Genomic DNA, 24,771 nt, shown 5'->3' with positions numbered 1-24,771 from the left:
TCTAAAAAACCTCAAAACTAATCCTTATTTAATCAATCAATCAATCAATCAATCAATCAATCAATCAATCTTTATTTATAAAGCACTTTTCATACAGAAAAAATGTAGCACAAAGTGCTTTACATAGTTAAAAGCAGCCCACCCCACCCTCCAACTCACTCCCCACACTCTCAATACACATATATCCCCCCACCCCCACCCACACACACATACACACACGCGCACACTTAAAGAGTAAAAATTGGGCTGGGCTCGCATGAGCCAAGTGAGGAAACATTATAACAGAGAGCCGTCTGCACCGGGAGCCGGTCACAGACCGCAGCCTCCGGGCTGGGCACACAGCAGGAGGGAGGCCAAGGAGCCCCCCAACCAGGCTGAGAGGACCCCAGAGACCCAGCAGCCACGGTCAATAACAGCCCCAGTGCAGAGAGCGCCCTCCAAGGAAACACTGGAGATATGACGCAATACGATATATACAGGGTAAAATGATAAAATAAATAAGAACAGGATACAATATAAATATAAATAGAGTAAGAAGATTAAAAAATGAATAAGAATAAAATCAAAAAATATTAGGTAAATCCTAAATTAATAATAGAATAACAGGATAGAATAAATAAGCATAAAAAATAAATAAACGCTAAGTAAAAGCTAAATTAAAAAGGTGGGTCTTGAGCCTGTTCTTAAAAACATGTACGTTCTCTGCGGCCCTGAGCTCCTCCGGCAGGCTGTTCCACAGACGAGGACCATACCACTGAAAAGCTGCCTCTCCGTGAGTATGTGTCCTGACTTTAGGGACAATCAAAAGGCCAGTACCAGAGGACCTCGGGGTCCGCGAGGGTTCGTATGGTAAAAGCAGATCTGAGAGATAAGAAGGCCCAAGACCATTAAGACATTTAAAAACCAATAAAAGAACTTTAAAATCGATCCTGAAACACACGGGGAGCCAGTGCAGCGATTCTAAAACCGGTGTAATGTGGGCCCGCCCTCTGGTCTTCGTCAGCACACGAGCTGCCGAGTTTTGCAAGAGTTGTAAAGTTGAAATATTCTTCTTAGGAAGACCAGAGAGCAGGGCATTACAGTAATCAATGCGACTGGTAATAAAAGCATGCATCAGCATCTCCGTGTTGGCCCGAGAGAGAATAGGGCGGACTCTACTATAAAGACACATCTCTTGGATGCACTGGTACGCATCTTCAGTGATGTATCCTAGGGTCATCAGGTGTTTCGGGTCTCACAACATCATACACCCTCGCCCAGGCGACCCAGCCGGGGGTGATCAAGCCCCGACTTGCGTACCAGTAGCTACCCACGGATCAGCCCTCTTGATCCACAGCCACCTTGTGGCTTTCTCTGCCGCTTCACTCACAGCCTGGATGGCCCTCTTCTTGGCTGCCCCAGCCACGCCCAGCCGCCCTAGGGCTTTGCAGAGTGATCGTCCTGCAAAGCCCCTACAACCCACTTCTATGGGCTCATAGAAAGTCTTCCAGCCCCTTCCCCTGCACTCCTGCACTAGTTCCTGGTACTTTCCTCGTTTCCTTTCATTGGCCTCCTCAATCCGCTCTTCCCAGGGCACTGTGAGTTCCAGCATGATCAGCTGTTTTGAGGCCTCAGAAATAATTATCATGTCTGGCCGGAGTGATGTTTTTGCAATGTTCTGAGGGAACTTTAGTTGTTTACCCAGGTCAGCCTGTAGCTGCCAATCAGAGGCTGTGTTGAGGAGGCCAGTTGTCAAATGTGGGCGCACCTGGGGTTTCTCTCCAGCCTTAATAAAAGAGATTGCCTTCCTGGCTATATTTTTTAGATGATAAAATCCAATTTTGGTTACATGTTTAACATGTGGGATAAAACCAAGCTCAGAGTCAAAAATAACACCCAGGTTTTTCACTTGTAGCGAAGGACATAGTGAAAATGCCTCTAATTTAGACAAGAGTTTCTCTCTCTGAGACTCAGGACCGACAATTAAAACTTCAGTTTTGTCCTGGTTAAGCTGTAAAAAGTTTTCTGCCATCCAAGATCTTATATCCAAGATACAGTTAAAAAGGGCATCCATTTGTCTGGTGTCATCAGGAGACACGGAGATGTACAGCTGCGTGTCATCAGCGTAACTGTGGAAGTTCACTCCATGCCTCCTGATGACACTGCTGAGAGGCAACATATACAAATTAAAAAGTACAGGGCCTAGAACCGACCCTTGAGGCACACCACATGTCATTTTATGGATCTTAGAGGAGCATGTATCCATACTCACCATAAAAGATCTGTCAGAGAGATAGGAAGTGAACCAGTTGTGTACAGCACCAGAGAGGCCCACCATGTGTTTTAGTCTGTTTAAAAGAATAGCGTGGTCTACTGTATCAAAGGCTGCGCTTAGATCCAGTAGCACCAGGACTGAGAGCTTTTGGGAGTCCCAGTTACATCTAAGATCATTTAAAACCTTTAGGAGAGCCGTCTCTGTGCTGTGGTTCACCCTAAATCCAGACTGGAATATCTCCAGGATCTGTCTATCATTGAGAAAATCAGTAATCTGAGTAAAAACAAGTTTTTCTAAGACTTTACTTAAAAATGGTAAGTTGGATACAGGTCTGTAGTTATTAAAATCATTACGATCCAAATTGCTCTTCTTCAGAAGGGGCCTCACCACCGCCGTTTTAAAGGCAGCAGGGAAGACACCCAACTGAAGAGAGCAATTCATCATGCATAAAAGCTCAGCCTCAAAAAATCCATAAAGTGTTTTAAAGAGTGAAGAAGGAATTGGATCTAAAAGACATGTGGTGGGTCTCACTGTGGAGAAAACCTTCTGAAAGTTCTCAGCATTAACCAGGACAAAGCTGTCCAGTGTCTCCTCAGGTACAATCGAGCCCTCAGATGTGTTTACAATCATATCGCGATTAGATAAAATATCAGATCTGATGGCGCTGATCTTTCCCCTGAAGTGGTCTGCAAACTGCTCACAGAGCGAGTCTGTGGGGGTTCTTTTGGAGCTTTTAAAATCAGGGTTAAATAAATGATCTATGGTGGAAAAGAGGACCTTGGGATTATTTTTGTTAATACTGATTATTTTGGCGAAGTATGAATTTCTTGACTTCCTTAATGTATTATTGTACATTTTAAGTTGCTCGGAAAATATTTGATGGTTGATATTATTTGGTTGATATATTATAATGCCCTTAAACAACATTTTGTTAAAAATCTGCTTTCTGTAGTAATGATTCTGCATATTAAAGCAACACGAAAATGCAGTGTGGGTCAGTTTTTAAGTGCAAGCAGCAGTCCTGTATGCTGCACAGTGTATCTGGAAGTTGTGTTCTTCAGTTTTCCAAATCGCCTTAAAAAGCATTTGGCTGCATGCACGCTGCATCTTTAGAGGCTCACTGGGCTGAGCCAAACTAGCATGACAGCACTTGGAGGGTGACAAGCTGAACTGAGAATGTCTGCTTTTTCTGCCAGCGTGATTACTACAGATATATGCGCTCCTCAGAGCAACAACAACATGCTGAAGGTATTGTTTCACTATTTATTATTTTTTTAATTCTGAGCATTATTGCAATAAACAAAGTGAGGAAGCTTAAGACGAGGATACTTTTGAACAAAAAGCAGCTTAAGAGGTTAGTAGAGCACAGCTGTCTCTGTGCCAGCAACAGCTGTGGCTGGAGGCATTATATTTTTGGGCTGTCCCTCTTATCATATTTTTCATTTTACTGAACTCCTTTTGTGCTATTTATTTTGTACCTGTTTTAGCTATTTTGTTTTATGATATTCAATTTATTTGTATTGAGGAAGGAATATAAATGAATGTTGTTTTTTTATGCTTTTGGCTGCTGTGATGAAGTATATCTTAATCTTTATTCTTGTGAAAGTGATACCTCATGAATACTCTAAGGCGGGGGTGTATAACATAAGGCCCGGGGGCCACAATTGGGCAGGCAAAGACTGCAATCTGGCCCATTGGATGGCTTTGGAAAATGTACGGGAAGAAATAAACTTTGGACTACAGCAGCATTTCTTTTTTCATGTAGAAAAAGTGAGACATACTGTTTTGATTAAATGTGTAGTTAAATTTCTGCAGTGACAGAAAGGGGCGTTTCATTGGTCCAGCCCACATAAGCTCAGAGTGGGCTGTATGTTGCCTGCATTTTAAAATGAGTTTGACATCCATTTAATTGGGAAAAAGAAATCTCAGATGAACAACAATTACACTGTATCATTATTTATTTAAGGTATCTAATCCAAAATGCATAATATGTGTGTGGAAAAATTAGATACACCTTTTCTATAGGAATCAGGAGGGTAAGTAGCAACAAGTTGCTGCTAATCAAATCCATTAGCATTATTCACAAGTAGTAAACATTGCGGACAGCTGCCAGTATTCCCAGGAGTGGAAATCCAAGCAAATCCGCCCCAAGGTCAGACTGTGTAATGCTCAGAGAACCAAGCACTACATCTCAGACTCCAAAGGTCTCGATTAGTATGTTACATTTTAAAATTCATGACAACACAATTAGTAAAAGACTGAACAAGTATGGCTTATTTATTAGGTTTGATAAGAGAAAATTTCCTCTCTCTAAAAGGAAAATGGCAGCAGATGCAAAGTTGCATCTGAACAAACCACACATTTTCTGGAACACTGTCCAAAGTTGAGGTGTTTCTTCTTAACGCACAGCACCATGTTTGTCGAAAACTAAACACAGCATATTAGCGCAAACACCTCATACCAACTGTCAGGCCACGGTTGTGGAAGGGTGATGATTGGTATTGATCTATGGCCGCTGGGCACCTTCCTGTCATTGAGTCGACCATGAAGTCGTCTCCATACCAACGTGTTGTAGAGTCATACGGAAGGCCATCTGTCTGACAGCTAAAGATTGAACTGAAACTGGGTCAGGCAACTGGACTCAAGCATGGGAGCAACTCTACAACAGAAAGCTGGAAAAAAGAAAAGCATCAAGGAATTGAATTGGAGGGGGTGTGCCTTTGTTGACATGGCTCTACATGATTTGAAAATAATTTACATAAAAATGTTTTTATGTTGTCCTTTTTATATCATAGCACCTGCTTGTCTCATGATGCTTTACTTCAGTTTTTGGGTTTTTTATGTTTACTAGACTTTGTTGCTCTTTTTCACCGCAAGGTGTCAATTGGCTCTGTGATGTTGAGTTACTAATCTTTGTTTTGGATAAATCTTTAAAATTTTATTTGTTAAAGCTATTCAGAGTTGCTTCTTACTCACTTGTTTTTCCATTTGAAGTCTGGCAAACTCAAATCAATACCTTATGTAAGCTGTGTGGGAGACAGCTGAAGATGAATTTGAGACTGAGGAAGACTGAGTGCTATCTTTACATTGTACGTGTCCTGCAACAAGTTGCCTACCTTCATTCAAAGGGCATGAAGTAAAGAGCATGGGCCGGACTAAGAGAGGCTAAAAGAGTGCTGCTCATGGATACGGCTGTTGCTATGAGACTGTCAAAGACGTGTTTGAAGCAGGGCACCGTTGTGATGAAAGTTAAAACATATTTGCCATCTATGCTTTGCCTGTTATGTGCTATAATTATGTTAAGCCTTCTTCTGTGACCATTCATCTGCACACTCTCTTGTATTCAAAGGAGCAAGAATAAGAGACTGGTGCTGTAAAAGTACAGAAAGGTTCTGCTCGGCTCTTCTCCTCTCTCATCTTCACTGTCAGCTACTTTATCATCCGCTTTAAGGAACGCTAATGTCACAGGAATACCAGGGAGAGAAAAGGATTGATTTATCCATCAAGGTTTATATTAGATCCTTGAGGGCAGGGCTGCTTAGTTATGGTAAAAATCATAAACACGACTGCTTTGGTCAATACTGAACTCATGATTACTGAACACAATTACTCGTTGGCTTTTTGTACATTATGAATTTTTAAATGTAATGGATAATTTTTAAATGTAAAATCACCTCTCTCACTGACCAAAGCCTTTTTTTTTTCTTTTTTGCTATCTTGGCTCAAGCCAAATTTAAGCTGCCACATCCTTGGAGTTTCAGCAAGAAGTGAAGGCGTACTATTTTAAAGGAAAGGTCTATGCTGGATTCATAGCATGAGACAAAATGTTAGGATCATCGCACTATATGTAGTTTAGTGTGATGTTCATTTTGTCTTTCTTTGGTTTCTTGGACATTATCTGTCATGGCTGTGTGGAAACATGGTTACTTGTTTTAGCAGTGCGGTTCCCCGTCTTCTATTGGAAAACGTCTTGATTGCTTACAAACTCATTTAAACACTGCTTTGTCTTATCACATGGTGTACTGGACCCCAGTATGAAACATTTCTAACCTTTAGCTTCTGTGGCTTTTAAGACAATCAGCACTGTGTCTCCCCCAGGAGATCAAGCAAAGCTGCGTGGAAGTGAAAGACGGCCAGAAGAGTTCTCACAGCTACTTTTGAAATTTCTATTTTTTGCTCCCCTCCTGGAGATTCATCCTAAGAGGCTTAATTTATATTAGCTGTACAATCAGATTGCTCTCAAAATACCAGCTTTTAATTAAGCATGCAAACTAATTATGTTCCGGGGTTCTTCATTTTCCTTGCGGTTAACCTCCGGCAAGGTTAGCCACTGAGGCTTGTGCTGTCAAAGGCTGAGACTCTGAGACCTGAACAAGCTGAAGTCAACTTACAGAAAAGTTCTTTCAAGCTGTCCACACAGATGACACAGACATGTGCATCAAAAGATCCCTCACAGCTAGGTGTTTCCTATGACACTTACATGACAGCAGCACGGCTTTTTGCAAATCATCTGTCAAACACGTGTAAAAGCACATTCAGTGCTGTAGTTGTTGTTCTTACTCTTAATAGTTCGCATTTTCTGTCTGTAGAAAATAGTGAAAAATGTCTATTCCCATTTGTAATGATTACTTTTTTTTTAAGATGTCAGCTGCTTAAGAAAAATTCTTAATCCCAGCATGATAGGTTTACTTTCAGAGAAGACGAAAAGGAAGGACTGTGAAGGAATTTGATGGGCTTGAACCAATCATTGCCATTTTTTTCCATGGAAAATGAAAGGGTTGAAAGATTGAGTCAAAGGGTAGAACAGTGGTTGGCACCATTGTCTCATAGTGAAATGATCTTGGGTTCAAATGCAGACTGGAGCCTTTCTGTGTGGAGGTTGCATGTTCCCCCTGTTTGGCGTTATCTTTGGATACGTCAGCTTCCTCCTCCATGTATATCCAAAGATATACGTGGGCTTTGGTTAGGTTAATTGGTCGTAAATTGGTCATTGGTGTGAATGTTTCTCTATTTCATCCTCGCAGACTGGCAGCCTGTCCAGAGTGTACCCCATCTCTTGCCCTGTGGCAGCATGGATAGGCTTCAGCACTCCCATGATTGTGAATTTGATTTTTGTTTGCAAATTGGTTTTTTTTTTTTTTCCTTTTCTTTTTTAAAAAAAAAATGCATATATCAATCACCTGGGTCACCTGCTGAGAAAGAAAAAAGAAAACAAGCAGAAGAGAACAAGAGTAATAGAATAAACAACATCACAATGATATATGGGAATATGACAGTAAATACTAAATATTAAACATTATTGTGCAGCACATAAGATCAACAGAACACAGTGTGCTTTGAGGTAGGAGCCAAAAAGGGTGTAGTTTGTGGGTGTGATCACCCGTGTGTACACCTGTGAGCATGGACGCGCTTGTTTTTTTTTTTTTTAAAAGGTTCCTTCATGTAATGATCTGCTAGAGGGTGTGGGGGGGCCACAGCCCCGTCCTCCAGGGCATGAAGCAGGTAAAACTCCAGACATCCAGAGGCCCCCAGAACACAAGAGACCAAGGAAGACAAACAGAGGGGCAGCCGCGCCACTGTCCCAGAAAGAGCTGAGGAGAGTCCCAGATGAGGGCTCACTCAGCAGCCGCGGAGCAGAAGCCAGGGGGAGTTGCAATGACGCGTCCGTGAGCTCCGCCGGCAGCCAGCCGTGCCTGAGTGACCGAGCCCCAGGCCGAGAGGCCGGGGGCACCCCACCTCCGAAGTGGCCCGAGCGAGCCCCAGGCTCCAGGCCCCGATATGCGGCCACCAAGGAGTGAGCCGGTGTGTACCTGGACGCCCATCCCCGGACACAAAGAACCACCAACGCACCGATGTCTGAGGGAGTCCGCCACTGGCAGGGGAAGTGGTGGTAGGGGGAGATAGGCCTCCAAACCTTGGAGGGCCTAAGATGTCCCCAGAGAGGTGGCGCCTGACACCCAACCTGACATATAGACACAGAAATACAGACACACACAGATACAAACATCCATCCCACCCTCATGCTCTCATATGCACTTACTCCACACTCAACCAACGTGGAGACAGACATAAAGAGACGCTGTACACACGATCACACTCCCCAAGTGTACTCTACAAACCGGGTCTAGGTACCCTTGCCCCTGGAGGGGGTTGTTTGCAAATTGTTAATGTTGATTATTAAACTGTTTCAGTTCTATTTTATTTTTAAGAGAGATTAAGAATTTTCACTACAAACTACATTTACTTCAATTTTCGAGTGTTGGTTGGGCCAATTTATTGAAGATGGCATTCGTAAAGCTAAAAAGTTCAAATTTAACAAATAAAGAAAAGATGGGAGAAACACCCTTCAGCCGTGTGATGAGCATTGACTCCACCAGAAGAAGTCACTCTGCACCTTCTTTGTTAGGAGCACATGAGTTTGAAGTGCCACAAACACAACTGTGGAGTCCTTGAGTGCCAAATTCAATAAAAACATAATTAAATGATATTGAATTAAATGTATTAAATAATTCAATGTGCCATTATGTAAAGAACCCACAGCAGACCTGATGACATTCTTATGCTTTTCAGCATTGTTTATTCACACACACTTTTGCACATCGTTGCTGTTGCAAAGGCACTCTGTCGGCTGCCACACACATCAACAACACAACAACATTAAACAGTCAGACTTTTAAGCCGGCAAGGCGCGATTGCAATTGCTGTGCAGGTGCGTCCATCTCACCTGCAACATCATCGCAGACTGCGTCCCGCCACACATTACTAAATTAAAATCAATTAATTAATTAAATATGAATAATTGTCAATTCATTTTGTTTAAAACTTTTATTAATTTATTTATTTACAGTTTTAATCAATTGACACTTAATTATGTATTTACATATTTAATTAATTATTGAATTATGTATTTCATTCATGTATTTTGACAGTCAAGGCCCTCCATAAACAATCAGTTGGTTCAAGCAGAACTTGGTGGTAAATCTGTTTGTTTGGCCAAAATATCGGCCAATATATTGGACCAGTTAAATAATCAAATATCAGTATTGCTATTGGTCTTAAAAGTCCCATATTGGCTGGGTTCTCTAGAGAACATTACTTTGAGGGACCATATTATTGATAATGCAATTTTATTTATATTGATCCATTTGGCGTGTACACAGTGATCCAATGAATGAAGGATTTTTGTTTTCACACTTGAAGTTATGGGAGAAGAAATCAGATTTTTTGCGCAATGGATTCCTATTTGTCCAGTGTGTCCAGTTTGGGAGACTCCTCCTTGAAGCTCTATAAATGACACCACAGGAAATCTCTCAAATAGACTGTCACTATAAATCCTGGGCCTAACACTCAAAAGCACCTCTTTAAGTTGGCTCTTTAGTTGCCAAGTACAGAACAGCGGGGCTGCAAGCTTCATGGCTGTCACACTACATAGTCGACCAACGTCACAGTCTAAAAGAGATTGTTCTTAATCTGTGGTAAAAGTAAGTAGAGACGTGCTGGGCTCTCATACAAACTCAGTAAGTAAATTTAATGAGTTTGAAGTTCGTAAAGTCCACCATGAAAATAACCATAACAGCTGATAGGGAAGAACAGATGACATAAAAGCAAATAGTGTAGTATAGTGGGACTATTGCGGGTAAATCTTATGAAATGTCTCATTCACCTTTATCTTCAGTGTACCTGTTGTTTTTGCAGGACACTTTATAAGTATATCAACTGTGTAATGTCATAAAATTGTCATCACAATGGGATCGATGAAGCCTTGTGGCTGTGTTTCCTACAGGGGAAAGATTTGCTACATGTCCTTTTGGCATTTTCAATGACAGGTCAGTTTTATGACACCCCAGAGAGTTCATTGGCATTGAAACGGCCCTTTTGTTTCCCAGAGGGTGAACAAGCTGTGTATGACCAAAAGATGATTTCCTAATTTTCTATATTATGGTGGAGCCTAACATTACTTAACTTTAATGAGAGCCTGTGATATTTAGTGTAAGATTTCAGGGATAGCCTATAAACTACTCTGAGAGCATGTATGCTTATTCTTTATTTCTTCATTACATCGATTGATAATTTGGTCTGAAAATGGAAAGCTATTGTGCTTGTTTTTTGTAGAAATGCTTCAAACCTTCCAATATTTAGTTTGTTGGAGGTTTAAACTTGAGAATCTACAACTAGTGAGTTTTTACGTGTCAGGTGCTCTGCAAAATCTGCGCATTAAAAAAATCATTAAATCCCAATTACAAAAGCTGTCTCTGTAATTTCTTTTCTGAACTGTTTGAATCAGTCTTCACTACAAGGTATCGACGGGAAGTTTGATGACCCACCTTTGGCATCATTTAAACTTGTCAAACTACACAGAGCAGCATTCAACAAAAACTGTTTCTCTGAATCATTTATTGAAAAGATTGCGGCTCCCTTGGGACTCCATTAGAGCGTTGACACACTGAGGCAGTGGTGGGTCTTTCACGCCTCTGTGCTCAGGCAGCCGGTCTCCGGGGCCAAACAGCTCTCTGCATTTTTATGGCTGGATTCACCACTGTAAAGTGATATTTCCTTGGGCTCTAGAGACAATGGTGAGGGTGAAGTGGTATCACAGAGGGTCACTCTATTAAGCACGAGACATTTTAAATAGCTCAAGGGTGGTAATTCCTTAGCATCTTTTCTCCAGTCAGCCAGCTTCTGTGCTAGTGTGGTTGAGGACTGCTCTTACACACATAGATATCTGGGTATTCAGATCTGTGCACGTTCCTGTAAGTCTGCAAATTAGGCAAATAACTCTAGTAGCTGCTATATAGCCTAGCAGTGGAAGTCTAATTCACCAAGCTCAACAGGCTGTGATTGAAGGGCGATTTAAGGGAAATCCAGGTGTTACTACAATTGTGTTGTTAAATGCCTTTTACAAAGAAGCACTGCTTCTCATCCAGATTGTGTTATATTATTAAGAGCTATCTAAATTTGCATACGTTTACTGTATTGTAGTGTTGTCTTTCTCTCTGTTCCTGTTCTGGAGCCAGAGTTTCTTGTAACTCTCAAGTGGTCTTGAGAGTTTTTCTTTTGACATTGGCTGCTTTTTCACTCATTTTCAGTCCAGTCCTGATCATTTTCACAGGAGGCATTTTTGTTTGGTAAGCCACTTAATACTGACCTATGACTTATTTAAGCTTGAAGAGGCACCAAAATCAAAGGATGAACCAGTGTTGTCTATATATAACAAACAGCTTAGCAAAGAACTTATTTTAATTGGTGTCCTTAGCCTTTATATGTTACTTTGTTACTAGCAAAGTAGCTGTTACTGTTTTTGCACCAGCAAGTTATTTCCCCAAAATGCTTGGTGTATTTTGGCATGGTGTGCAGTGTCCTTAAAAAAAAAAAAAAAATAGACAAGTGATGGACAAGAGGAAAGTGTCATACAATAGTATTTTTGCAATATGCCCTTAAAAGAATGTAAGGAAATTGAACAGCTGGAGGGAAAAGAAAAGGTGCCAGGCCTAAAAAACAATCTATAGCAGATGAGCAATATCTGAAAGTCATATCCTAAAGAAATAGGAAAAACATGCAGAAAAGACCCCACACAGAACCTGAGAGATGCATCAGGCCCTTCAGTTGATCTGTTTACTGTCCACTGAAGCTTAAGGTGTCAGCTTTTGATCCACCACACAGTACCATCTTGAAATAGTATGACTGACAGTGGCTTTTTTTTTTTTTTTTTTTTTAGCAACACATTCCCAAAGCAGTAAATGCATACAGAGTAGATTGGCCTCCCTAGAGCCTGGACCTCATTATTGTAGCAGTGTGGGATCATCTTGACAGAGAACAGAATGAAAGGAGGCCAACATCCAAAGAAGAGCTTTGAATGTCCTTCAGGCTTGCCTAAGTGAGTTCAGCATGTCTTGAAGAATTAAGATGGCCGTGCAACAGATAGTATATTAAATGGACGTCCACTGTGATGTAGCCCATTGGTTATATAAGATCTGTTGTGAAAATTTCTGCCATCACTGTCTTGGTGTTTTAAAAGTGTACATGACCAGTGAGGTAGTGACCAGTAGATCTGACTGAAAAACCAAGGACACTGTATGATTGTTGACTTGATAGACAAGTCATAAGTACTTTGACTTCACATGCAATCTATTTAATTAGATGAGTTTTGTTAAATTGTGTTTTCTTTCTTTGCTTTCCAGCAACTTAACTGTATGCTTTTATATGTCTACTTGGACATGTAAAATGACTTATATCTTACCAATATTAATATAATATAATTACCCATGTAGTGGAGTGTTAAAAATACTAAAAGAGAGAATTTTATTTGGTCTGAAAAGTTGTTTTTGTTGATTGACAGCAACTTCCCACCATCTCTTAAAAAAACAAGTGTGACTCTCGAGCACGTATTATCATCCATCTGGATGTGACTTTATGAGCAGAGCCAGAAAAATGAAGCTTCCGCCTACTCACCAGAGAAAAGCTTGACTTCACTGTCAAGCGTCTCCCTCTTTATACTGACTTTGATGTTTTGCCTTTTGACTTTACAGAAACAATCCTATCACTGTGCTGTTGTTTTTTTTGGTGGAAGATGTGCAGTTTGCTTGCAATTAGGATGCCTCTTTGTATTTGAGGAAGCAGGGGAATGATATCACAAAAACACTTTTAGATGTTTTTTTTAAAGACCTCTGTCAGTAAGCTGGTGTGTTATCAGTGTGCTTTTTGGAATGTAAGGACACTGGATAAGTTGTTTGTGGAAGTAAATATATAAGAGAGTTGTATTAATTAAGTTTCATGGACTATTTTGTATGTGATAAATTAGTCACTCAGTGACTGTTGTCATTGTCTTTGTGATTAGCAGTTATGCCAGAGACAATGAGTCTGTATTTGTGTGCCTTTGTTGGTTTCCTCCTGAGAAAACAATGGTAACCAGCTACATTAGAAGACAGGAAAATGTTATATTGCAAAGCTTCCTATCTAGAACTTCTTCAATTATAATTTAATTCTTATTTGTTTTACTACACCTGCTGTGAAACACAACTCCATCCTAACTCCATTCTTTTTTCATGCTTACTGCTTAACACCCCACCTGTCATCACCTTTCTGGTGGTTGGCTTTATGACAACATGAATGCTTTGGACAAGGTAGCGTCACATAAGACTAACTAGATGTGGCACAGGAAGAGGAGTGAATCCTGGGAACTAAAATCTCTATTGATGGGGCCCTGGGGCTTGTGTGCTACTGCAGTCCAGCTGACTGTGAATCTATCTTCACAGGTATCCAAACAACACAAAGTGATAGCTCTGGATTTTTTTTTTTTGTAAACTTCTGTGTCTAAGAGTTCACAATCCGCATGTGATATTAAACAAATAATAACTGTATGTATGTTGACCAAATGTTTTTTCTATATCTAAACCACTTTTTTAGATACTCATGGTGTTTGTGAAGTATTACACTCTAGTTTAAATCCCATTATGTCACTGAGACAATACTTTTGACAGTTGTGCTGTTGTAGTTCTCTTCAGTTCTTTTAGTTCTGTTATGAAGTCTTTGACACAGGTGGGTGCAGCATTCAAGACTTGAACTTGAACCAACTTGTTGTTGGTCTTAAAGGCACAGCTCCCTAGCCCCTATTTGGTGTGCTGTACCTCAAGGCTCCATCTTGGGTTATTGTGTGTTTTTTTTTTTTTTTTTTTTTTTTTTTTTTTAAATTTATGTTTCCTTATTGATTTTCATGAAGTACAATATTCCCGTTCATGTTATGTTGATGACATTCAAATTTACTTTCTTTCCCATTAAATACATTCCTATTTGGATGCTTGAATCAAACTGCAGCCTGTGTTTGACTGTTTAACTAAATAAGATTGGTTAACACACAATTTTCTTACCCTTAGTAAAAACAAGACTGAAAATATTGTCTCTGGAAATCAAACCTGTCTAAATGGGTTAACTGATACCCTTGGCCCTCTTACTTATTATTTTTCTTATTACTTGTTATTTATCTATTTACTTATTATCTTGGATTGTTTTTAGAAAGTCCTTTTAAATTAGAGAAGCAAGTGACCACAGTTGTTAAGACCAATTTTTACCCCTCAAGCATAAAAGGATGATGGGGTGTTGTCATCACCCTACTAGGTAGATGGGTGGTTGAATTCAGTGATTTTCATACATTAGGATTCATACAATAGGTGCTGCTATTAAAAATCTAGGATGAGTTTGAATATCAGTGACCTCCACCTCAAAGTAAAAAAAAATTGCCAAATTAAAATCCTATCTTTCTCCCATAGACTTTGAAAATATAATTCATGCTTCCATGATCAAAAAAATAAAAATGATACTAATTTGTCATTATTAGTGATGTGGTCACTTTGTGGTTCAAAAGATTATTTTCAATTTGTTTCCTAGCACCTAATTATGCTAAACTCCAGAAATCCTGGTAGATATAACACAAGTCTGCTGACATAAAACAGTCCACTTAAATGATACACGAGCTTCTTTGTTTTATCTTTTATAGAATCTCCGATATTTTCACCATTCGATGGTAATTCTGGTGCATTCAGTCAAATGCACATGTGCAAACGGGCCGTTCCCTTTTGATGTTTTCTCCTGTGCCTTCAGATTCAATCAGCCCACTTGACAAAAATAGAAGAGGCGGCTGGGAAATATCCCTCTGCGGTGGTAACAGAAAAAGACCAAGAATTCAGAAGGGAAATTGCAGTTTGACAGTAAAAAGATATGGCATCTGAGTGAACCCAGAAGTCCCTATTTTCTTCATGCTCTCTGTCTTGTGTGGTCTTGCTTTTCATTAAGGATCTGACAGTAGCGGTGTTATCACAGTAGATACAAATGCTTTCAGCAGCTGTTTTGTTTGTGTCAGCAGATTGTTTTAGTAGGAGCAGAGAAGCAGTTTTGCAAGACAGCTCTTGAAATAGAGAAAAAGGGAGAGAGAGTCATGAAATCTATAAAATGTGTGCACTGCCAAAGAAAAGGGGTAAACATTATTAGCATGTGCTGCTGATAATCACACCAAAAAGAAGGTGCATGGTCATGAAATAACAGGCCTTAAGGGGGCATTCGCATATTTTTAGAGATGGCAGGCTTGAAAGAGTCATTGGTGAAGACGGCCTGAAAGGCTCCGGCTGCCTTTGCCTGATAGGGGGTTAGTGCTGGCAAAGAGAAGGATAATGGAGAAATGATCTAGCTGCCTTATTGTTTAGAAAAAGCCCACGGCTGAGTCTGGTGCTGAGGCACACTGTAGAAGAAGCCTGGGAACAGTGACAGGTAGTAAACCGTGCAGTGCAGCTTTTAACACTTCTGACACGCTCTGGGGTACGTTCTTTTAAAGCCCAGTGTTCCTAGATGCCATCTATGGATTAAAAGGCTGACAGGCACTAAACAGCTGCCCTTTTTCAAGAAATCTATAGAGCAGTACTTATGGCTACACACCCAGTGTAACGACAGATGTCAGTCAATGTGTGAATGAGTCTTCGCCAGCGGCCCAAATGGGCACGTCTGGTAAAATGTGTCATCCTGTGAGCCAGACCTACATGTAGTTGTGATAACGCTGCATGCTATAAGACTGCCCAGTTGTTTCCTTTAGAGGTTAACATTGCATGGGAATAAATGTCAGGGCCGCGGGGTTGATGTAGTCTGAATTTGCCACACTGAGTCATTGCTCGACAGGCTCTCTCTACAGTGGGGGAGACTGCACTGGCACATCACCACCAGAGCTGTGCAAATGCCAAAAAAAAAAAATCAAAATAAATAAAACGGGCATTGTTTTCATTATGCTAATCCCAAGCATGACACCAATTGTGCTGCTCATTCAGTTTTGGGGGTATTTGTCACACTTTTTAGTAAATGTTACGCAGTGGGGGAACAACTCCAAGATAACACGAATGTTGTAGTAACCAGGGGATGTACGAAAGAAAATAAAATGTTTGGTTTCAAATAAAGACAACATTTTTTGCTTTGTTTTCTTGCATTGTATTCTTTAAAACCTTCCCTGCACAGTGGTCTAAAGTAGCTGTACGAAGTAAAACCTGGTATCTGCAATATTCACTTGTATGTACAGCTGAGAAATGTGACAGAAAGGCCATTAGAGCAGAGCTGGCAATGAAATCCATCACTGGTGGGCTGAAGGACTAATGACTCAGAAACATATTCATTTCCTTGTCCCCGCAGGCACATTTAGGCACATGCTACAAACAAATCTCCATCAAATATACTTCTAGAGACACTTCAGGTCTAGGGTGCATCGTTTTTGTCACCCAGAAAGCATGTTTGTATAACTAATCATTAATCATACAGTATTGTTATGGATGATGTTCACTTTAAAGTAAGGACATAACCGAAGACTCTTTGCGATCTCCTTAAACAGTCTCCATCCAAACCCTTGTGTTTGTACGGTATAGAAAGAAAAACTCTGGTAAAGAATGAAACCAGAACTGGCTGAAGTGTCACAAAGTTACAATATATGTCCTTATACTTTATATTTTTTTTCACCTTAACACAGTAAATGAATAAAAATAAGCGATTAAAGTGGTAAAAAAGTAAATGCTTTAGAAATTGCTACATTTTAAAGTATAATGTATGAGCAATACATGAATGTATGTGAGCAGCCAACCAAACCAGCCTGTGGTGTTCTGCCAGGAGCATTTTCACGCTACATGCATTTGCATTTGACACCCTAATGGCTATCTAAGGCTTCCCTATTGTTCACAAGTCTCAAACTTTGTCTATAATTACATTTTTCCCACTTCTCCAATCCAAGAAAATCTCTGTTAGTGAGTTTCTACATGGAATAGCCTTCATTAAGTGTAATTTGATTGACAGCTTTGATGATTTTATTCTTCATTATGTTGATTTCTTGACTTAAAAAAATAAATGCACGCTTAAATTTATAATAAACACTCCTGATGGTCTAATGCAAATTTTGATTTTCGCAGAGCATTTGTTACATTAATAATTTAGTTTTTGTGAAATTTTAAAATTTGTGCATTTAAAAATCATGTAATATTTTTACATATAAAAGAAGGCATTATAGATATTGTACATCAAGCTGCCTTATATTTAGCAAACCCAGTAAGTCCAGTATTAATGCATTGTAATAGATGTTTTTGTACCAAAGTGCACCTCATAGTGGGAATATTTCATAGAAAATGTTTTTGTGGCCAGGTCAACACTTTTGGTTAATGATGGAATACTTAAAAATCTGGCTGTGTGTTAGTGTTAGTGGTAACTCACCAATGATTAACTAGAAGAAAATTTCACAAATAAATAAACACCTGATTTACTGCTGCTGTGGCTAATAAATTACCCTGTTGAGCTTGTCGTTTGCAGTTTTTCTTACTTGACTTCATTATAATTTTACTTACACTGTGATTCCTTTTTTCCTTTTATAAATACTTAATATCCCAAAGCTTTACAGTGGTTCCTTTTATCACAAATTGGATGATGTAACTTAAGAAATACAGTCTCCCAGGCTGTTGTTGTTGACCTAAATAGTAAGCAGAATGCCAGATAGGTTGCATTTTGCAGACGTATAAAGCACTTCATCTTTTCTTTTCTTTTGTGTGAAAGTGCAGCAGTGTAAGTCAGAACATTAGGAGGAGAACAGCTTCATCCAGGGTCACCTATTCAGGGTCAATTGTGAATAATTTGGGTGCAGTCTTCAGCATTGTGCTAAATACAACATTCTCTCTTATGAGATCCGCTTTCAAATGCGAACTCAACTGTCACCCATTCAGCTGCTGAGAGAGCTTTAAAAGCAATTATCCGTATCTCTCTATCCGTAGCTCCCTTTTGCTTTGCTTATTCTCCTGATTCCTCCCATTTCTGGGGCAAATCCTTGCACATTCCCATCATGTTTTGATGGCCCACTTTTCTGCTAGTGAGACTTTACTGCAAACTGTTTCCTGGGTTTTGTACAAAGACTCATTACTGTAATGCTGTGTTGCATTATATTAGTGTGTGTTGCTAAACTGCTTCAAAGCTAATGCAGACCCGCTAGTAAGAAAAGAATCTGTATGTTTACTTGCTGTATGTCAACAGAGCAAGTTTTTAGAGATGTTCTTTAAACACTCGTTCATTTCAAAGAGTCTTTTTAGTTTTTTGACCTCAGCTGTCAGTGAATTTTCACTTTTTCTAGGCTTGTAATTAGTCTTTTGTATGATTTTTACAATAGAGCACTGATTTCTTGATATTGTATATTAAATTATTGCTGGGGAAGAAGTCTGATTGTTTCAATTCACACTGGTTGTATTTTTAATCACTTACTCATAGGAAGAACTATGAACAAATCTCCACATGTTCCCAAATTTTGGGACCTAATCTATTCCCATTATCACTCAATGTCACACACTGGCTTTGTGAGGTCCAAATTGAACTCTTGCCATTTCTTTTTTTGCACTCAGTAGATTTATAGAGAACGAGCACTTTTCCTGTCCTATTCAGCTTCAAACTACTAATTAATAACTCTTTTGAATGATAAAGCTTTATTTCTAAAATCATCCTTGGATACTTCTCTTTATTTTCTGCAACTGAAGTTTAAAACAGTGTAAAATAATCAGAAATGACCTACACCCAACAAATAATCTGCTGCTCCTTGAAGCAAAGACCTGCTAGAAGCAGACTTGATTTCAAACGTGCTGTAAGGATTTGCTTCTTACTAACTGTTAGCGGTTGTGGGTTGCCCTTTGTGCACTCCTTTCCCAGCTGAAGCGGCGGGGTCATGACTTGAACTACAGCAGGAGTCTGAATCTGTCTGAAACATTAACCAGTGCAATACCTCAATCTGCTGGGACGAAAGAAAGCAATCTGCCTATGAAACCAAAGAAATCACCTCACGCCAAAAAGTATCTTTAAGGTTACACTTCTCAAATGCACACACACACACACACACACACACACACACACACACACACACACACACACACACACACACACACACACACACACACACACACACACACACACACACACACTAAATGGCTTTTTTTGTGTTTCCACTCCTCTCACTATAAAGTGATATAATCTTTTATTGATGGTCAGTGCTTATCTGGTGACATGGAGACCGTTTTAATGATTAATCTGAAGAGGAAGTGCTCATTGTACACAGGGAGATCTTTAGGATCTTGGAGAACCACTGTGCTGTTTTCAGTTAAAGACGTGAGAAAGATTGTATTAATTAGAACAGACCATCAGATTGGTTAGAAAGCCTGCGAGAGATCAGGACACAGTCAAAGAGAGGTAACTTTTATCCATTCACTTTCCTAACTGCTTTTAAAATTTAGGAGCCTATCCCACCTCTCATCAGGCAATAAGCAGAGTACCCTCGACAGGTTATCGGTCTACCAGAGAGCTAACAAAGCTCAAATTCTCACATTCACACCAGTGGCCAGTTTAGAATCACAGATTAACCTGACATGCATCCAGACTAGTACCAACCTTGAAATTTTAAAGTTGTTTAACAGCGTTCATTTTGAAAGTTGTCCAAAAGCTAGAATATTAAAAATGCCTGACAAAGGCCTTAAAAATTCATTAAGTAAGCAACCAGAGCGAGCAGCTCCCTAAACCACGTCTTATTATCGATAAATTCAGCATTTTCAAAAGAAGACTGAGGCTGTTAAGCTAAAGCTGAGCTCTACTTTTTGCCTCACCCTCAAGAAACAGCATCTTTATGCAAATTCACCAGTAAGGCTGAAGCAATGAATTGTGAATTTTTAAAATATTTTTAAATATATGTATCACACATTTGGCCACATGCGATTTTTCCTACTAAACAAATTTTCAAAATGACGTGTTCTTACTCCTCTGATTATTTCTAGATTTTGTTTTGTTTTGTTTTCAGAGTTTCAAACTGGGCGGCACGACACGATCAGGCGTCAGAGATCTCAGGGTCACACCTGCTTCCCTGGCTGTGTTGAAACTCTTTCTGCCACAGGTTTATATCAATAAAACCTTTTGTAAGTCTGCTGTGGCTCTTGTAATGCTATATTAAAATTGCAGTCAAAGCGAGGAAGTGGTTCATTAGAATTAATTAGAAATTTCAGGACATTCTTTCTCTCTTGCAATCACCTCTATCTTGTAATTAGAGCGAGTGGTGGGAGGATAATGCAGCTGTGCTGTGTAGAGGGCACCAGGGAGCAAGAGAGATGCATGAGATTGCTGCTGAATACTAAACAAACTTGCTCTTTCCATGTAACAAAAGAACAGATGTCCTGTCTGACTCTTCTGTTAAAGAAGCTTTTTTTAATGTGTTTGGGTTCTTGCTGTCTGTGGTTTCCTTGAGCTTGGCTCTAGGATCCAGTAATAAAACCAAGATTTGGAATGGTGCCTAAACGCTTTAGTCATTTAGATCATTGTTGCTTTACTTGTGTGTCTGTTTAAGGACTGAAACTCTGAATTTTGAACTCTTGGGAAACCGTGTTTATCCCTAACCCCAAACGCATTTTTGGTGGCATGGATTGGCTCCAGGGCCACTGCAAATCAATATAAAGTTATTCTAAGTGATCAGAGGTCACAGCCACAGTGGTCACTGATTGGGTCAACATATAGGGGAGATTGTGGCGCCATTAAAACGTCAAATGAGTAAATATATTTTGGGAGAATGGTATTAATCCCTCCAGGAGAGATCCAGACTCTTGGAGAATCAGTTTCACAGCACACTTAAAAATTTCTTACTAAGGCATGTTATTATTGGTTTTTCCATTAATTTGTCAGCCAATGTGTGATAGTGTCCAGGCAGACTGAGGGGTTCCTGCTGTTCCATTTTTCAAACAGGCACGTCAGATCGGTTAGTGATAATACAACAAAGTAATAATCTTGAAGTGACAGTGGCGAGCACCCGTGCAACCCCCCAGTCTCGCTGCATAAAGGTCAGCTACCCTCAGTCGCAGAACTCCAGTGGGCATTTGGCACACAGTCATGGTGGGTAAGCGACAAGCTCGGCATTGACAAGCCTTTTCCTAATGAAGTGCCTGTTATCTGCAGCCGGAGTAATGACATGCAGGGGTGTGCTGCCAGGAACGCTTCTACTTGCCTTCACGGGGCAAAGGAGGGGGAGGAATAAGACAGACGGCTGACTGTGGGTGCTCAACCTTCACCTCAGCTGACCCCCTCATTAGTCACTGTGAGCACTGAGACTTGAATACTAGGAAGACTTCAGTCAATTAGATTCAGGCATAGACACGAGCTGGGTGTTTTTTTTTTTTTTTTAGATTTGATTGCTTTCTTTTAGAGGCTGCCCCCCCCCCCCCCCCCCCAAAAAAAAAACAAACAAACAAACAAATCCATCAAACTAGTTATAAACTAGTTCATAATGAATTCAAATCTGTAATTGCGACTAACAATCTAAAGTTGAAACACCAGAAACGCAGCGGAATTAGAATTAATTTGCCTTGATATTTCCAGCCCCGATGGATATGAAAATACCAATATTTACCGTCCTAGTAGGCCCGTTTGGCTTTGAAACAGCACTCGGGGAAAATATCTGGCCTTTTTGCTTCTAAAAGCTTTCATCAACACACAACTGTGTTGTAGTTCCACTGAATGGCAGTAAATATTAGCAATAAGATACTAAAAGCTTGCAGACGAACATTGTGATCTACCAGTGGGCTTCTTTTATCTGACCTACATTTGTTGTAAAAATAAATAAATAAATAGTGGAAATGTAAGATTTGCTAGGGAACAGCTTTTTTTTTCTCTGCAGAAGAAGAGCTTTTCACCAGCTTGTCTCTCATTTTTTTCTTATTATTTTGGGTTTTGTGAACAGTGTCCATAGGATTTATTAGCTGAAAAGCATTACGCTCTGCACGTAGACACTGTACAATATGATGTGTAATTTGTAATGCAACTAAAGCAGTGAAGTTATGGTCTAAAGCAGCGGTCCCCAACCCTTTTTGCGCCACGGACCGGTTTATGCCCGACAATAGTTTCACGGACCGGCCTTTAAGGTGTCGCGGATAAATACAACAAAATAAAACTAGTACCGGTACCGAAAAAAAGAAGATTTATTCATAACACACGTGAAAAGACCCAGGAAAACAGAGTTAACAATAAAAACGATAACAAAATAACTGAAAACCGATAAAAACCCTGAAAACCATATTTCACACCTGAGCCTCAACTCTTGCGGCCCGGTACCAAACGACTCACGGACCGGTACTGGTCCGAGGCCCGTGGGTTGGGGACCGCTGGTCTAAAGAACCAAAATAAGATGAAGATAAGAAATGTCAAGCTGAGTTTTGTGTGTCACAAGAGTTGCTCTCTTTTTTCTCTTTTTTGCTCTCTAAGTTCCACAGTTTCACCGATTCCTTTATTTATGGTAAATGGTCTGTATTTGTATAGCGCTTTACTTGGTCCTAAGGACCCCAAAGCGCTTTACACTATACACAATCATCCACCCATTCACACACACATTCACACACTGGTGATGGCAAGCTACAGTGTAGCCACAGCCACCCTGGGGCGCACTGACAGAGGCGACCACCACCAGTAGACAACAGGTGAAGTGTCTTGCCCAAGGACACAACGACCGAGACTGTCGGAGCCGGGGCTCGAACCGGCAACCTTCCGATTACAAGACGAACACCCAACTCTTGAGCCACGATTGCTGTGTTTACAGCATGTTTTAAAGATTCTGTGCTGGAATATGTTTTATACTGCTGGAACTACAGCTACAAGAACACAGAACACACACCAAGAATACCCGTTCAATCAATGAAATTTTGCTTTGATCTGCAGACAACCTAAAGCTACTTCCACATCTGCTTTATGAGGCTGTGGTACAGCAGAGTTTAAATGTATCCAATTTAAAAGTTAAGAACTCTAGTGTGCAACCATCACCTTAGCATTAAGCAGCAGCACCGTGTGCGCACTGAGCAGTAAAATAATTCACTGAAACGTTAATTTCCAGGATTATTATATGTTCTTTAGATTTTATTTTTTTTTTAAATTTAGATTTTATCATCGTCATCTGGTAAGCTCTTTGATTGGAGTAGGCGGAGCTCAAAGGGGTCATACATCAAAGAGTGATATGATGTGTAAAATGCCCATTTATATATGAGTGCGCACAGAGCCTGAAGGAGAGAGAAATTAAATAACCACCATCATTATACCCGTTATCTCCAACTAGAGGTTTAGGTGTAGTGGAATTGCTAAGTCAAAGAAAGCCTGACTTGGTTTGTTTTATACCTTTCTGGACTTGAGGTTTAGGCTTGCAAAAGTTCCACATTAAGTCAACCCTGTGATCTTGTACCTGGCCTCATGTTTCCCAGTCAGGGTGGTAGTTGTTGAGCAGTGACAGCACTGGAGTAGCCTTAGGATTAATGGTGCTGTCTTCCCGATATTGATTAATCACCAACCTTTTAACCTCGTCACATTTACTAGGCGTATGCTCTGATGTAACGCGTTAATACCACAGAAGCCGAGACACTGAAGTGTCGTAGACAGCTCAGTTTCACATGCTTAATTAAAACTTTTTAAATGTACTTGACCTCCTGCCATTTAAGGATTTTGAATCTGCTTAAAATTTCAGCTCTGCTATTTGAGGTTATTTGAGTTTAGCTGCTCAGTTCTTCTGTATTTCCCACGAAATATGCCATGATATTGTACCGTATGTCACCCACGCACTCAATTATTACCCTGCCTGGCTTTCTGTAGCGATGCACACAGTTGTAATAATCACTTTTAATGTATTGGCAAATTAAATCTGCAGGTGTCTGCAGTTGTGTAAAACACTTCCAGTGCTAAACAATTATACTGAGAAACTCTCAGTTTGTTCTTTTGCTTCTTTCCAAACAGCGTGTTCAGAAAGAAAGTCCCCCAATCATCATATTTATTCACTGTTCACTCCACATTTTCCCCCTGGTCTTCAGCGTCCCACCTGTAGTGGCTCTATGCCCCACCAGTGGGCCCTGCTGCACAGTTTGAGAACCATTGCTCTGAGGGAAGCTTCATTGTGAGACTCAGAAATATAAGCAAACCCGAGAAAGACCTCATCACTTTTAATCCTTTCTCTTTTTAAGCTGTGTGATGGGGTTTATTCCAGACACTTCAGATGGCTCTGGCTTCGTATTAATATTAGATGAATCCAAGATATATCTGCTGGAGTGAGCAAAGCATTCTTCTAGCAGGAAATATTTCTCATTTTAAAGGCTTAGCTTTTCTTGGCTGAATTTTTTTGGGGCCATGTGCTCGAATATGTGATTTGCTGCTTTTGAATTTCAGTTTTTCTGCTCTTCTATTGCAGCGGGATGCAAAGGGACAATATCTGTTTGACCTCATCTGCCATAACCTCAACTTACTGGAAAAAGACTATTTTGGCATCAGATATGTGGATCCAGACAAGCAGCGGGTAAGTGTTTACATCTGTGAGTGTGGCAAGAGGTTTTTTGTGTTTATACTAATGTGCATTTCATTTATGGTTTTCTTAGTGAGGTACTTTTCACAAAATTAAAATCTAGTCTGAGAGAAAGAAATGCTCATCCTTGAAATACACAATATCATTAAGGTGAAAGGCATCTGTTTCTTCCTGGAGG

At 40.0% G+C, this 24,771-nt stretch overlaps 1 protein-coding gene across 1 annotated transcript in view; it reads left to right on the top strand.

Moving 5' to 3' along the window:
* frmd5a (FERM domain containing 5a) overlaps positions 1-24,771 on the top strand; it is a 71,841-nt gene that overhangs the window by 24,660 nt on the left and 22,410 nt on the right. Inside the window, exon 3 of the mRNA XM_004553182.4 lies at positions 24,483-24,587. Within this exon, the coding sequence (XP_004553239.2) occupies positions 24,483-24,587 (105 nt within the window). The remainder of the gene's footprint in view (positions 1-24,482; positions 24,588-24,771) is intronic.

The sequence above is a fragment of the Maylandia zebra genome, linkage group LG7 (genome assembly GCF_041146795.1).
Source record: "Maylandia zebra isolate NMK-2024a linkage group LG7, Mzebra_GT3a, whole genome shotgun sequence".
In the NCBI taxonomy this organism is placed as follows: domain Eukaryota; kingdom Metazoa; phylum Chordata; class Actinopteri; order Cichliformes; family Cichlidae; genus Maylandia; species Maylandia zebra.
This window is presented reverse-complemented; position numbering and strand designations above follow the sequence as displayed.